This window comes from Schistocerca nitens, chromosome 4 (assembly GCF_023898315.1).
Source record: "Schistocerca nitens isolate TAMUIC-IGC-003100 chromosome 4, iqSchNite1.1, whole genome shotgun sequence".
Taxonomy (NCBI): Eukaryota; Metazoa; Arthropoda; class Insecta; order Orthoptera; family Acrididae; genus Schistocerca; species Schistocerca nitens.
Genome location: NC_064617.1, coordinates 979,910,125 through 979,927,156, shown reverse-complemented (window position 1 = coordinate 979,927,156; position 17,032 = coordinate 979,910,125). Strand labels below are relative to the sequence as shown.

Genomic DNA, 17,032 nt, shown 5'->3' with positions numbered 1-17,032 from the left:
CCCCCAATCAGACTATGGCTGTGGCTGCCCGGGATACTGCCTGCATTGAGGCTGACCCCTTACTCGTGGTAGAGTCGGAGGTCGTCTCGAGGTGTGGCAGGGGGCGAAAGACATTCCGGAGGGCTGAACGGAAGGCCTCTCCAGTTTGTCTGACGAACCGGTTTCAGGCTCTGTCTCCGGCTGATACTGATCTTCGGCCGGACATGGCTGCTTGTCCTGTTCCAGAGGTTGCCTCTCAGTCTGCAAGATCCGGGCAGTCGCAGAGGGTGGGTTTACTGGTAGTTGGGAGCTCCAACGTCAAACGCGTAATGGGGCCCCTTAGGGATATGGCTGCAAGAGAGGGGAAGAAAACCAATGTGCACTCCGTGTGCATACCGGGGGGAGTCATTCCAGATGTGGAAAGGGTCCTTCCGGATGCCATGAAGGGTACAGGGTGCACCCATCTGCAGGTGGTCGCTCATGTCGGCACCAATGATGTGTGTCGCTATGGATCGGAGGAAATCCTCTCTGGCTTCCGGCGGCTATCTGATTTGGTGAAGACTGCCAGTCTCGCTAGCGGGACGAAAGCAGAGCTCACCATCTGCAGCATCGTCGACAGGACTGACTGCGGACGTTTGGTCTGAATCAGAGGCTGAGACAGTTCTGTGACCGTGTAGAGATAAATTCTGCCGAAATTTTTACAAAGGCACAGATGGTGTTTAGAAAGGATAAATTGCATGCAACCAGTGGTGGCGTGTTTGTCACTGTTAGTAGTAGTTTATCCTGTAGTGAAATAGAAGTGGATAGTTCCTGTGAATTATTATGGGTGGAGGTTATACTCAACAACCGAGCTAGGTTAATAATTGGCTCCTTTTACTGACCTCCCGACAAAGCAGCATTAGTGGCAAAACAACTGATAAAATCTGGAATACATTTCACATACATTTCCTCAGCATGTTATAGTCTTAGGCGGAGATTTCGATTTACCAGATATAGACTGGGACACTCAGATGTTTAGGACGGGTGGTAGGGACAGAGCATCGAGTTACATTATACTGAGTGCACTATCCGAAAATTACCTTGAGCAATTGAACAGAGAACCGACTCGTGGAGATAACATCTTGGACCTACTGATAACAAACAGACCCGAACTTTTCGACTCTGTAAGCGTAGAACAGAGAATCAGTGATCATAAGACCATTGCAGCATCCCTGAATATGGAAGTAAATAGCAATATAAAAAAAGGGAGGAAGGTTTATCTGTTTAGCAAGAGTAATAGGAGGCAGATTTCAGACTACCTAACAGATCAAAACAAAAATTTCTGTTCCGACACTGACAATGTTGAGTGTTTATGGAAAAGGTTCAAAGCAATCGTAAAATGTGTTTTAGACAGGTACGTGCCAAGTAAAACTGTGAGGGACGGGAAAAACCCACCGTGGTTCAACAACAAAGTTTGGAAACTACTGCGAAAGCAAAGAGAGCTTCACTGCAAATTTAAACGCAGCCAAAACCTCTCAGACAAACAGAAGCTAAGCGATGTCAAAGTTAGCATAAGGAGGGCTATACGTGAAGTGTTCAGTGAACTCGAAAGTAAAATCCTATGTACCAACTTGACAGAAAATCCTAGGAAGTTCTGGTCTTGCATTAAATCAGTAAGTGGATCGAAACAGCATATTCAGACACTCTGGGCTGATAATGGCATTGAAACAGAGGATGGCACACGTAAAACTGAAATACTAAACACCTTTTTCCAAAGCTGTTTCACAGAGGAAGACCGCACTGCAGTTCCTTCTCTAAATCCTCGCACGAACAAAAAAAAGGCTAACATCGAAATAAGTGTCCAAGGAATAGAAAAGAAACTGAAATCATCAACAGAGGAAAGTCCACTGGACCTGATGGGATACCAATTCGATTCTACACAGAGTACGTGGAAGAACTTGCCCCCCTTCTAACAGCCGTGTACCGCAAGTCTCTAGGGGAACGGAAGTTTCCAAATGATTGGAAAAGAGCACAGGTAGTTCCAGTTTTCAAGAAGGGTCGTCGAGTAGATGCACAAAACTATAGGCTTATATCTCTGACAGCAATCTGTTGTAGAATTTTAGAACATATTTTTGCTCGCGTACCATGTCATTTCTGGAAACCCGGAATCTACTCTGTAGGAATCAACATGGATTCCGGAAACAGCGATCGTGTGAGACCCAACTCGCTTTATTTGTTCATGAGACCCAGAAAATATTAGATACAGGCTCCCAAGTAGATGCCATTTTCCTTGACTTCCGGAAGGCATTCGATACAGTTTCGCACTGTCACCCGATAAACAAAGTAAGAGCCTACGGAATATCAGACCAGCTGTGTGGCTGGATTGAGGAGTTTTTAGCAAACAGAACACAGCATGTTGTTCTCAATGAAGAGATGTCTACAGACGTTAAAGTAACCTCTGGCGTGCCACATGGGAGTGTTATGGGACCATTGCTTTTCACAATATACATATAAAAATGACCTAGTAGATAGTGTCGGAAGTTCCATGCGGCTTTTCGCGGATGATGCTGTAGTATACAGAGAAGTTGCAGCATTAGAAAATTGCAGCGAAATGCAGGAAGATCTGCAGCGGATAGGCACTTGGTGCAGGGTGTGGCAACTGACCCTTAACATAGACAAATGTAATGTATTGCGAATACATAAAAAGAAGAATCCTCTATTGTATGATTATATGATAGCGGAACAAACACTGGTAGCAGTTACTTCTGTAAAATATCTGGGAGTATGCATATGGAACAATTTGAAGTGGAATGATCACATAAAATTAATTGTTGGTAAGGCGGGTACCAGGTCGAGATTTATTGGGAGAGTCCTTAGAAAATGTAGTCCAACAACAAAGGAGGTGGATTACAAAACACTCGTTCGACCTATACTTGAGTATTGCTCATTAGTGTGGGATCTGTACCAGGTCAGGTTGACAGAGAAGATAGAGAAGATCCAAAGAAGATCGGCGTGTTTCGTCACAGGGTTATTTGGTAAGCATGATAGCGTTACGGAGATGTTTAGCAAACTCAAGTGGCAGACTCTGCAAGAGAGGCGCTCTGCATCGTGGTGTATCTTGCTGTCCAGGTTTCGAGAGGGTGCGTTTCTGGATGAGGTATCAAATATATTGCTTTCCCCCTACTTATACCTCTCGAGAAGATCACAAACGTAAAATTAGAGAGATTCGAGCATGCACGGAGGCTTTCCGGCAGTCGTTCTTCCCACGAACATACACGACTGGAACAGGAAAGAGAGGTAATGACAGTGGCACGTAAAGTGCCCTCCACCACACACTGTTGGGTGGCTTGCGGAGCATAAATCTAGATGCAGATATAAATGGAACAGCAAAATTCATATTTCAAGCATTCCAAAAACATACCTGAACAAATGTGCAGTAATTCAGTATGGATGTCTTTGTTGTTGATGGAATATCAAAAATGTTTAGCCTCATCTTTTTGTCTCGGAAAAGAAGTTTGCGGCCTGTTTCATTCAGTTCTAACCAGTTAATCTTGGAGTCATGACTCAGCTGACCTATTGTAGCACCACTCACAAGATCCACTGAAAAATATGTTATTAAGACAATGCATACAATTTGACAATTACAAAGATTCAGTAACTTCTACAATCAGTATCACTTACATATGCAAATTGTCTTCAAATCTAGCAAATATGCCAATTTCTTATTATTTTCAGATGCTTTACATCTTTCATTAAGCCGTACACTTACAAGATGAGGATTAACAAACTCTGTTCTGAAAATAGAAACATAATACAACTTAGAAGAAAAGAAAAAAAATATGTTGCTGCACATATGAAACAAGCATAAATGGAATGCATAAACATACCAATAAAACCTTCATTCAACACAATAGCATCTGCTACTGCAAGCTGGAATGATTCACATAGCTTGCCACAAAGCACTAAAAGCAACTTTGTGGATTCTGTTCCGTGGCTCAGTGAACAAGATTATATTGGCCAGACCAATGACCCACAATTCTGCCTAAATGTGGGGCCACTACAGTCATTCAGCCACTCCTGACGTTATGTTCCTCTTGCTGTTTTTGTCTAGTTAGTCATTTCAAATACTGGACTGAGACACTATTGACTCACCTGTTGTTAGCAGATCTCAGAAAGACTGTCTAGCTATACACTACTGACATTGTCAGTGTGGGGGGTGATCTATGGTATTATCAATACTGAATAAATTTTCAACTCCCAAGATTGTTAAACTCACATATTCACATAGATGACTGGTTTCAGCAGTTCTTGTTGCCATCTTCGGATCTGCCAAACTGCCAAACTTAGAAATGTTCAGAATGTAACCATATGTACAAATTAATTTGCAATGTGTATGTAAAATGACTCATTCCAAATCATTATGATCTATCATGCAAAATGATCCCAGGAACATGTGACTAACTAACTACATCGCATAGAACAACTTACAGTACTGAAAGAGAAGATTCTGTAATGACGTAAACACAGGTATGTTGCTATTCCATGTAATGCAAATTTTGGATATAATTATATGTGCTGTTACATTAGTTGCAGTATCCTAGCATTTTCAGTCCCATCTTTTGCAGATCCAAAGATCGCAATGAGAACTGCCGAAACCAGTCATCTATATGAATAAATGATTTTAGTAATCTTGGCAGTTGAAAATTTATTCCATGTTCATGATTGTAAAGCTGTTGATAATTAATGTGTGCATGTTCCTCCTTGCTAATAATGTGCTGACATCAATTGATTGTAAATTCTTGAATATGTGGATAGATTTTATGTGTAACTAAGCTGTGATGAAATGTGTTTCTGTCCAACCCAGATAAAAACAGCTAATTGTTCATCAGCCTATGACGATGCTAACTGAAGATTCCATCAAAATATAAGGCAATCTATCCGACACACGTCAAACTAAGATCATCAAAAGTAAACTCTGTGAAACTTAAGACTAACTGAATCTTCAAGAGGGTTAGAGCTGACACAACCACAAAAAAACCAATGAGTATCTAGCTTTCAGAGACAGTAAATTGGGCTTCAAATCATAAGAAGAGATAAGTTGAGATACGGTAAGTTTTCCCTCACTTTATATTTTAATACTGTTTGAATGTGTGAATAAACAGGAACGTAAAGTGACTAATATTGGTATGGAACACCCTCCTTTGTGGGGAGTACACATGTAAATGTAGTACAGAGAAAAGAAAAGATATAATTAGAAAATGGTGGATAAGAGATAAAAGTTAAGATGTCAATTATTATTATGTATTTTACAATCATATAAGTGTACTGCAATTTGAGAAAGTTTCTACCAGACACAGTTCATTAATGCTGTGGAAAACATTAGCCTTTTCAGAGTGATCATAAACAGCGTACCAACAGAACCAAAACATTTTATGAAAAGTTTATTTCAGGAGAACGCACATTTACATGTGTGTCACTATTATCATCACATATTTAAAAAATACAAATTTGTAATTTTCTGTTTAAATTTGGATGTAAAAATAAACTTACTTCTATGTTCCAGTTACTTACCTAACAGATGCAAGGATTTCATTGATTCCATACTCAACCAGACTCAGTTCTCCAGCATTGAAAATTAGACAGACTGTAGGATTGTCAAAATATACTTTCTCATGACACCCCGTATTTGGCCAGACAACTTCACTTAACAAATTACGTGTCAGATCTCCAACAAGTATTGTATCTGAAGTGCGAGCAAATACATAACTATCCTCACCCATGATCCGAACATCTTCAATTTCATATCCGTACTGGGATTTTAAAATTATGCCTTGCAGCTCCGTACTCAGAGGCTTTATGATAACCTGACTAGGACCAACATAAGCCATTTCAAATTTGTTTTTCCATACCATTCGCCTGTAATGGGCAAGATATAGATTTTTAATTAGAACTCAATTATAAGCTTAAATTGACATTTGTTCAATAATTAAAATGTATGGGATGAACTGAATATGTAAGAAATTGATATTGTGACGCACCCTTTCTCACAAATAATTTTATCATTATGAAATATCAATTAATACTATAAATTGTAACATATGTGGTACAATAACATGAGAAATTGATATGTAACTAAACGATCAAACACATCATACCTATGGGTAACACCAACCTCTTTATGTAACTTCAGCATTTGTGTCAATGCTGGAGACTGGTATATGCAGAAGTACTATAAATGCACACCGCATATACAGAAGGTACTACAAGTCTGCAATCTTCTTACACCACTGTGGATTGACTGGGATTACCCTAGCACATCAGATGCCTAAATTGGAGATGTTTATTCCATCACAATTATTAGACACTTTCCCATTAAGTAATTTGAATATTATAAGTGTACATGAACGTGATCAGTCCATATAGAGGGTAATGATATGGTCATAACTTTGCTGACAGTAATAGAAAAAAATCATAGGTTGGAATCTTGTGCTGAAATATGGCCTGCTTCTCCTAAAAAGCACCAAGAGGGATATCGAACTTAACATTCCAAAACGAATGCAGCGATACATGAAATTATCACTCAGAATTTTGTTTGCAAAGTCAAGTAGCAATTATAATTGCTTATAAGCAAGGAGAATGCGTAACAAGTACAAAATCCAAAGCTGTGAATGAAATGAATCCATTGTGGGTTTTTGAAACATATGTATATATTTCTGAGTGTAACAAAAATTACTTCTGTATCACAGAAAGGTGTCAGTTACATCAGAATAGATAGGATTAGACTAGATCGTACAACAAAGCTAATTCGCACATTCGGTAATTCCACGGTAGCAGTCATGACAGAACAGTGTGCCAGTATAAAAATCTGTTTGCCATTGGGGAAATCATTACTGAAAACCACCATCATGCCCAGAAACGAAGCAGCAATCACCCCAGTTGGAGGATTTCTACATCACCATGACTGAAAAAGGCTAAAGATGTGATTACAAAGTGAAAATAGTGTAGTTTTGTTTTTTCAACATTGAGGAGACAGTGTACAATGAATTTGTCACCCAATGTACCACTGTTCGTCAGTATTACTACTGTCAACTGCTAAAATGATTTCATGAGGCACTGCAGAAAAATCAGCTGTTTTGTTGATTAAATGTTTAGTTTCTCTACAATGGCAACACTCCCACTCACACAGCATTGTGGGTCATGCAGTTTCTGGCCAAAAATGAAGTACAAATGATTTCAAACCATCTGTACTCACTGAATTTTACTCTATGTGACTTCTTCCTGTTTCCTACAGCAAAAAGAGACCTAACGAGGAAGATTTCCAGGACACAGAAGACATTAAACAAAAATTCCTAGAATCACTACACAGAATAAATTTGAACAGTTTTAAAAATAGTTTGCGTTAATGAAGCATCTTGGTCGATTAAAACTGCATGCCGGACTGGGACTCAGCTTGGAACCTTTGTCATTTATCAGCAAAGGGAAGAGTCCTGATCTGACATACAGTTTTAATCTGCCAGGAAGTTTCAAATCAGCATTTACTCCACTGCAGAATGAAAATTCATTCTCTCTGCATCAATGACTGAAATTCTGGAATAAATGTATTAGGTCTAATTAACATTATTTTGAGAGTATACGATTTTGAAAATGTTCTGTTAAATACAAAATACATAAATCAATAATTATCTTTACTTTACAGTATCCTTGTGTGCTCATTCCATTCCAACTGACAGTCCAGCCGATATTCATCCTTAAAAATTTTGTTTCGTACAAAAACCAGATGGCAGTTATAAGAGTCAAGGGGCATGAAAGGGAAGCAGTGGTTGCGAAGGGAGTGAGACAGGGTTGTAGCCTATCCCCAATGTTATTCAATCTGTATATTGAGCTAGCAGTAATGGAAACAAAAGAAAAATTTGGAATAAGAATTAAAATCTGTGGAGAAGAAATAAAAACTTTGAGGTTTGCCGATGACATTGTAATTCTGTCAGCGACAGCAAAGGATCTGGAAGAGCGGTTGAACAGAATGGACAGTGTCTTGAAAGGAAGATATGGGAACATCAACAAAAGCAAAATGAGGATAATGGAATCTAGTCGAATTAAATCAGGTAATGCTGAGGGAATTAGATTAGGAAATGAGACACTTAAAGTAGTAATTGAGTTTTGCTATTTGGGGAGCAAAATAACTGATGATAGTCGAAACAGAGAGTATATAAAATGTAGACTGGCAATGGGAAGGAAAGCGTTTTTGAAGAAGAGAAATTTGTTAACATCGAGTATAGATTTAAGTGTCAGGAAGTCTTTTCTGAAAGTATTTGTATGGATTGTAGCCATGTATGGAAGTGAAACATGGGCGATAAATAGTATAGACAAGAAGATAATAGAAGCATTCGGAATGTGGTGCTATAGAAGAATGCTGAAGATTAGATGGGTAGTTCATGTAACTAATGAGGAGGCACTGAACAGAACTGGGTAAAAGAGGAATTTGTGCACAACTTGACTAGAAGAAGGGATAGGTTGGTAGGACATGTTCTGAGGCATCAAGGGATCACCAATTTAGTATTGAAGGGTAGTGTAGAGGATAAAATTCGTAGAGAGAGACCAAGAAATGAATACACTAAGGAGATTCAGAAGGATGTAGGTTGCAGTTGTTACTTGCAGATGAAGAAGCTTGCACAGGATAGAGTAGCATGGAGAGCTGCATCTAATCAGTCCCTGACCTGGACACCACAACAACAACAACATTATCTGTATCATTAAGTACCACTTCTTCAAATTCTGTCTGCACTTATTTTACTTTTAAAAGTCAAACTGTTATGCTGATAAGGTTATATTTGTTCAGGTAATTCAATAAACTGCCATTCATGATTAAATCTATTATTTTTTAAATAATGATATCAGGGTGACATGTCTGTAGTTCCCTTCATCCTCTGTCTATGTGTTCTTTAGCATACATCCAACCCCTGAACGTCTTATATACTGTGTAAATCTACCAGTGCTCAAAGAGTAATTCTTTCATGTCAGTTTAGGGAGGTAAATATAAAAGTCGTGTGACTAGGGCCTCCTGTTGGGTAGACCATTCACCTGGTGCAAGTCTTTCGACTTGACGCCACTTCGGCGACATATCTTGCATGCCATGAGGAATAGTTTTGTCATGACTTGCTCTCCAAAAGATCTCAATAATTTCAAGGGACTGTCATTCACTCCAGGAACTTTGTTTTGACTCAGGTCTTTCACTGTTCTGTCAAATTCTTCTCGTAATGCCATATCTACCATCTCATCTTTATTTACTTCCTCTTCCCATTCTATAATATTGCTTTCAAGTTCATTTCCCCTGTACAGCCCTTTTATACATTCTTTCCACCTATTAGCTTTCCCATCTTCCTTCTTTACTTAGTACTGGCTTTCCAGCTAAGCTCTTGATATTTACTCAGCTGCTTCTCTTTTCTCCAAAGATTTCTTTAACACTAGGATGGTGGAAGGGGTCACAATTAAACTTACCACATTTTTTTTTCAATGTCATATGCAATTTTTTTCTTCAATGATGAAACCATATGAATTTTCTCTCCTCTTTATGATGGCATATATGAGGATTTACATAATATTTATATTTCCTTGGACATTTCATTCTATACAACTGGAACAGCAGAAGAAGTCACTTTGGCACCCCTGTAATTTCTCCTCTCAATATACATAAATAATCCAAAAATAAAGCAGCAACAATCAACAATCATGCAGAGTTGCTGCTGCTCACTGTTGTATCTTGGCACACAAGCATTACAGTCTGCCACGGTTTATATCGTGTCATTCAGGTAATACTTTTTGTCCATGAAAGGTCTTTTCTAACATGTCTTATCAGCGTAAAATTTCTGATGATGAAATGTTACATTTCTTAGAAAATTCCGACGTTGATTTGGAAATTGACTTCACTGATGAAAATAATTACTTTTTTACCAGAAGAAAGTGAAGATAAAGATGAAGACATTGTGGATGAGGAGGTATTGGTGCAGGAGGATTCAGATGCTGATCTGCATCAATCCTCACCTCATTCATCACAGCAGGCCCAGCTGCATGCCTCTACAAAGTAAAACACTAGGGTGGGGGATTGCTAGTCTTTCATCTTCTGGAAGAAGATCAACTATGAACACTCTGAAGGAGAGAGAAGATACCACTGATGTAGCAATGGTATGATTTGAAGGAATACATAGAATCAAATGCTTGAAAAATACAGAGGAACAATGACTGGAACATGTCACTTGAAGAACTGAAAAAATTGATAGCTATCATATGTGCTCTGGGAGTCATATATACCAAAGGTATGTCTGCAGATGACCTGTGGTCACATTCCTACAATTATCAAAGATGTTATGCCAAGGGACAGATTTCATGAACTTCTCAGATTTCTCTGTTTCAATTAAAAGTAATTTTCCTACACGCTGATCTTGCTTTCACCTAGTTACACATGCTTCTACAGACAGGGACAGTTCTAGAATATTTTTGCACACAAGCGTGCTTCTACAGCCAGGGCTGGTTCGAGAATATTTTCCCACACAAGTGACACATCATTCGATGCCCCACCTCTATGTTTTCAACACTAATGACGTATAATTTGACCCCAACCCCCCTCACCCAATCATTCATACACATTCACCTGTATCAGTCTTTGCTTCTCTTTATAATACTGCCTGTCTACATATTTTGCAATTGCACACCTATGGGACTCCTCACAGCTTGGCACCCAAGTAGCCACTTGTGCTGCTTGAGTCTTAAACCAGTCCTGTCTACAGCCTTGCCTTTGTCCTCATAGCATTCCTGCTTAGCCATTTTGCCTTTTATGACAATCTAATTTTTTAGACATCTGTACATATTTCAACTTCTTCATTTGTTTCATTTTTATATTTTCTCCTCTTGCCAATTAAATTCAGATTCTCCTGTATTATAAAAGGATTTCTACTACACCTTGTCTTTTTACATATTTTATCCTCTACTTCCTTCACTATTTCATATCTCAAAGCTACCCACTTGTTTTCTGTTGTATTAATTTCCCTGGATTCAGTTAACTGTTGCCTAATGTCCCTTCTGAACTCTCAGTAATCTCTTGTTCCTTCAATTTATCCAGGTCCCATCTCTTTAGTTTCCTACCTATTTTTTCAGTTTTTTTCAGTTTTAATCTGCAATTCACAAACAATAAATTAAAGTCTGAGTCCAGCATGAAAACAGTAAAGAAGGAATTACATTTCAATATGTTGTCTATTACTTAACAATGGTAAAAAAGGTTTTGTGTAGAAGTGTGCAAATAAAGTAACAGACTGAAATGTAATAGTAAATTGCATAGAACAATATGTGTGAAACAGTTTTTTAATATAAAAATTATTCATGCAAGTAGCACCTCCAGTGTGTCATGGACTGTGACTCAATATTAACCTTTACTAAAAAGGAAAAAAACAATTATAGTGTAGAAAAAATTACTTACTTTAGCACAGACTCAAAGAGCTCTACAGCACCACACAAAGTTCCACAGGCTACTCGAGAACCATCACGTTTCCATGCAAGCGCTGTGACTGTATACATGTTAGCTATCTCCTTAGGCTTAGTCTCTTCCCAGGTCATTTTTCGAGGACTCCAGTTATAGACACGTATCCTGTTAACATTTCCAATAGTGATCTTTATTGCACAAAATAGTTAACACAGTAAATAGCCACTGAAATGTAACTGACTCAATATACTTAGCTAAACGATGATGATGATGACAATGCAAGTATGATGAGACAAATGTTGTTAAAATGATGTAATGTGCTTAAAAAATAATATCAGAATGACAAAAAAGTACTTCCTAAAGCTTACTATGTATTGAAACACACATGAGCAGCTGCCCTCCGCTTCTCCTTTACACACATAAACAATAAAAGCTTATCATATGTTGGAGACAATGCACCACAATGTAATTAACGAAATGGGACAGAAATCTGTAGATGGATGTACATGTGCAGACAAACAAATAATTTCAGTTTCAAAAAAATTGGACAATTTATTTAAGAAAAAGAGTTTCACATACTGAGCAAGCCAATAATGCGTTGGTCCATCTCTGGCCCTTGTGCTAGTAGTTATTTGGCATGGCATTGATTGATACAATGTTTGAGTGCTCTCCTGAGGAGTATCATGCAAAATTCTGTCCAGTTGGTTTAGATTGTTAAACTCCCACACTGGTTGGATGGCCCTATCCACAATGCTCCAAATATTGTCAATTGTGGAGAGATGGGGCAACCTGGCTCGCCAAGATAGGGTTGCCATGAAGGGCGACAAAATAGGGTGTAGAATCTCACTGACATACCACTGTGCTGTAAGAGTTCCATGGGTGACAACCAAAGGGATCCTGCTATGAATAGAAATGGAAACCCAGACCATCACTCTTGCCTGTCAAGCTGTATGGCTGGCAAAAGTCAGGTTGGTATCCCACCACTGTCTGGGGCATCTGTGGACACATTTTTGCTGGTCACTGGGACGCATTTCGAAGCAGGACTCATCACTGAAGACAATTCTACTTCAGGCAATGAGAATTCAGGCCAAAGACCTGTCTGGAAATGCCCTGGACAAATGACACTCAGGTTGGTATCCCACGACTGTCCGGGGCATCTCCAAACACATCTTTGCTAGTCAGCGGGGCTCATTTCAAAGTGGGACTAATCATTGAAGACAATTCTACATCATCCAATGAGATTCCACACCATGTGTCTGGAAATGCCCTAGACAGCGGTGGTATATAAATCTGTCACCCATAAGCCTGACAACCCACAGTGATGGCCTGGGTTGTCAATTCTTTTCATAGTAAGACCCCTTTGGTTGTCATCCACAGGACTCTTACAGCATTACAGCATAGTGGTACGTCAACGAGATTCTACGCCCCATTTTGTTGCCCTTCATGGCAAGCCATCATGGGCTTCCACGCTTACATTTCAGAAATATAATGGCCCTCTGCACATGGCGAGAGTTTTTACTGCTTGGCTTCTTGCTTGCCAAACCCTATCTTGGCCAGCAAGGTTGCTAGATCTATGTCCAAATGAGAATGTTTGGAGCATTGTGGATAGGGCCGTCCAACCAGCTCAGTAGTTTGTCGATCTAATGCCCCAACAGGGCAGAATTTGGCATGATATTCCAAAGGAGGACATCCAACAACTCTATAGTAAATGCCAAGCTGAATAACTGCTTGCGTAAGTGCCAGAGATGGACCAATGTGTTACTGACTTGCTCAGTTTGTGAAGCTCTTTCTCTTGAATAAATTATCCAATTTTTCTTAAATTATAATCATTTGACTGTTTGCACTAGAACATGGCATCCATCAATTGCTGCCCTGTTCTGATTATTCATTCGTGGTATTTAGTTATTTGTCTTAGAACTTACTACAGTGGATACATATGGCTGGCTGATTGTTTTACTAAAAGTGGATACTCCAACCTCTCTGCAAAAATTAAACCTTCAACCTGGAGGGTGGAGTCTGGACACTTCACGAAATTTTAAAACCCACACCACAGACTCCTCATTGTCAGATAAAACAGAGGGAAGTCCCAACCCAGATTTACTGCTGCCTTTTGTTGCATTATAAAATATACTCAGTTAAAATATGATGTTCTGAAATACACACCCCACAAGTTATATAAAGTCTTTCTGGAGTAGAAATCAATGGATCTGACAATAATGTCATACAGAGCCAAATCCGTGAGAGCCAAATCCGTGAGAAATACTCAGGAAAAACGAGTGAGCTGCCAAAAGAGTTCCCCTATTTAAAACCATCAGTGCTCACTAGAACAGAATTGTGGTGTTTTTGTAGAATACTGCTAAAAGTATATTTGAAAACAGCACCAGTTTGCTATGTTTTATAAAAATTGTCATAGCTAAAATAGCTCTGGGCCTCTTAGGAAGCCCAAACCTTATCATGAAACATTAATATTTGCACACCAATATCCAAAATACAGCTCTTTGCACAAATCTCAAAGGACCACATGGATCACAAATGGTTATTGCTGAGGAAGCAATGGTACGGTGTGGAGACGATTGTGACACGGAGGAGGTCTTACACGGCTGTCGCAAGATGAGCAGCAGCAGGCTGATATAAAGTGGTAGTTGACTAGCATCCGCACACAGGGTAAGAGTGGAACTGGTTCTAGGTATCCCTGTGCTCAGCCTGTTTCCTTTATGGGGAACCATAGCAAGGATCTTCAAATCAGCTGATCAACAGACCCATAAATCATACTGACCCAGGATCATACAAGGCTCTATAAAATTAAAGTAGGCATATTCTTTCTGCTTCCCATATTTTGCAATTTATATGCTTTAAAATACTGAGCACTTTGAGGATCTGTGCTTTAACCCATTAACATAAAAGCCCAAGTAATCTTGTTTTTATTTTGACAGAAACGTACAATCCCGAGTATACTTGGGCAACTTAAGAACAGACCTTCGAAAAAATAAAATCCCCTTATATACGTTTCAGCACTGACAGTTAAGTGTTCAGCGACAAGAGCTCGGCTGTCGTGTTTTGGTGGAGGCTGTAGCCAATATCGAAGCAGGTGAACATAAAAATTAGAAATAAAGGTAGTTTAATAGATAATCCTAAGGGCCTGGCAAACTTTATAAACAACTACTTTAGTAATATAGCAACAAAACTGCAAGGAAAGCTTCATAAAACACAACACACAATGGCAAAGAACTATGTATCCCACACAATGCTACTGCTACCCACAAATGGAGAGGAAATCAGTAGCATTGTACATAAATTCAAGAGTATATCATCCACAGGTTTAGATGAAGTTCCAATGTGTATACTAAAAGACTGCATTAGCAGCATAAAAGAACCCTCAGCAGACATTATAAATGAGTCATATCATTACAAAACTTCTTCAATCAACAAAAAGATAAAATAAAGGGAACACTGACGACACAGTATTATTAAATGAGACTAAACAAAATAACATCAATCAGATGAAATAATTTGGAATAATTAAAACAGTATCCTATACACCACCCAATACGCTAACGTCCTAGGAAAAACCTCAAACCTCACGGAGTGAGAGCAAATCTCACTATTGATTGTGATCATTCTGGTTGGCAAAGCTGAACAAGAAAGACTACACTACATATATTCTGTTACCTTGTCAAGGTCTTTGGTTGTGTGAACCAGGCAGTCTAACTTCTGTAATACAAGGCAGAAAGCCACACTGACAATCCGCATCATAATGGAAGGCCATAAAATGAACCGTCTCACAGTGTTGAGTGTTAAGTGTACCCTTTTCCCACACCTACATAAATAACTTTTCATGAGTTCAAAAAACTGTTCAAAATCTGTTTTCTAATGACACATAAATAGTAATCAGTAGCGTAAATATAAATGTATTAGAGAGAGACTTGACCGACATCTTGTTTACAACAAAGAGACTCATATTATATAATATTGTATCAGAGGAAAAAACAATCAAGAAAACTAATAAACTATGAAACAGAATTACTGTTCATTACTCACCAACAGGAGGCATAGTACCATCAATAAGACACATTTAACAGTAAAAAGGTCACATTACCTGGCATTCAGAACAAGTAGCACCTCCATCAAGGTTGATAGAGGGATATGTTAAGGAAGGTTAGAAATCAAGGGCGAGTCACTCAGACCCCTGGCTGAGGGAGAGACCCATCTGTAGTGAAGATTAGGGTAGACAATGATGAAGGGGAAGGCATCAGAGATGTAGGTCAATAATGGTACAGTGTAAGCACTCTTCCACCTTCAGTCCAGAAATGATAAGGAAAGAGTGAGGAATAAACTTACGAAGATGTTCAGTTTAACATGTATTGCACTTATAAATATGGCTCATTGTACTGACAAGGGATACTCCCCATTGCACCCCCTTCAGATTTAGTGGTAAGATGGCCCAGTGGATAACCCGTCAAACCTGAACACAGATCAAGCATGAAAACAGGAAGAAGCGTTCTGAACTATGAGAAAAAAAGGAAAATAGAAACAGTGAACAGCCTATGAACAAGAAGTGCAATAAAGAGCAACATGAATCAACAATAGTGTCATGGGTAAGCAGACGTGGTGTTGGATTGCCACATGGGCAAGGTGTGTTCAAAATTCGCTCATGCCAATTTTTTTTTCTTTTTTTTTCCACAACATTATGATCTGTCTGTCCATCATTGAAATGTTTGTTCTGTTTCTGTAGTCTTGATAGTTGTCATATGATACACTGGTTACAGAATATGAGTCACGTGGTAAGAATACACTACCATTGCAAGTAAACTTGATAAATAGTAAGAGTAAGCGAGATATCACATAGACATCTCACAGAAATGAAAACAATAAATAAATGGGTGCGAACTATATTAAAACAAAAGAATTCCAGAATACAGACTTCCAAAACAGAATAAAACTTCAAAAATGTTGAAAACATATGTTCTGACAGAGCACAGAAAAACTGCACAATTGTGGAACTGTTGCATCCATTTGTTGCAACTTATGTGATAAACTATTATTCGTCATTTTCTTGGGAGAGATCACATTCACATTCACATGAACACATATATCGGGCAAGGAGGCATATCTCACTCACTTACCAGTCGAACAACCTAGGTGCTTTGGATGCTAATAGAGTAGTTGTGCAGAATCAATTGTCATTATAGGTCCCTACCTTACACCTCACTGTTGCAAATGGATGTTACACCAAGACATAGACACAAATTTGAATAAAGCAAACAGCGGGAAAAAAAATGATAATATTGGCAAAAGGTAGGTTTGAACATGGCTTGCCCACTTGACAGTCCAGCCCCTTTACCACAACTCCATTTGTCTTCCTGGCTGCACTATATTGCACTTCTTGTCCTTCCATTTTTATTTTGCTTTTTTTTCACAGTCCAGTACACTTTCTTCATGTTTTCATGTTTGATCTGTGTTCAGTTTTTGACGGGCTGTCCACTGGGTCCTCTTACCACTAAATCTGAGAGCGGTGCAATGGGGAGTGTCCCTTTTGAGTTGAAAACCAAGATAATGGCTTACTTTGCTTCTGTCCACTAACTGTTGTCCAACAGAATTATCTTC

The 17,032-nt window shown here is 38.8% G+C and overlaps 1 protein-coding gene across 1 annotated transcript in view; it reads right to left on the bottom strand.

The window, feature by feature from the left end:
- Positions 1-17,032, bottom strand: part of LOC126253687 (intraflagellar transport protein 172 homolog) — a 305,113-nt gene that overhangs the window by 227,428 nt on the left and 60,653 nt on the right. The window contains exons 7-10 of the mRNA XM_049955213.1: positions 11,426-11,593; positions 5,530-5,874; positions 3,640-3,752; positions 3,380-3,558 (exon numbers count right to left, since the gene is read on the bottom strand). Coding sequence (XP_049811170.1) covers positions 3,380-3,558; positions 3,640-3,752; positions 5,530-5,874; positions 11,426-11,593 — 805 coding nt within the window. The remainder of the gene's footprint in view (positions 1-3,379; positions 3,559-3,639; positions 3,753-5,529; positions 5,875-11,425; positions 11,594-17,032) is intronic.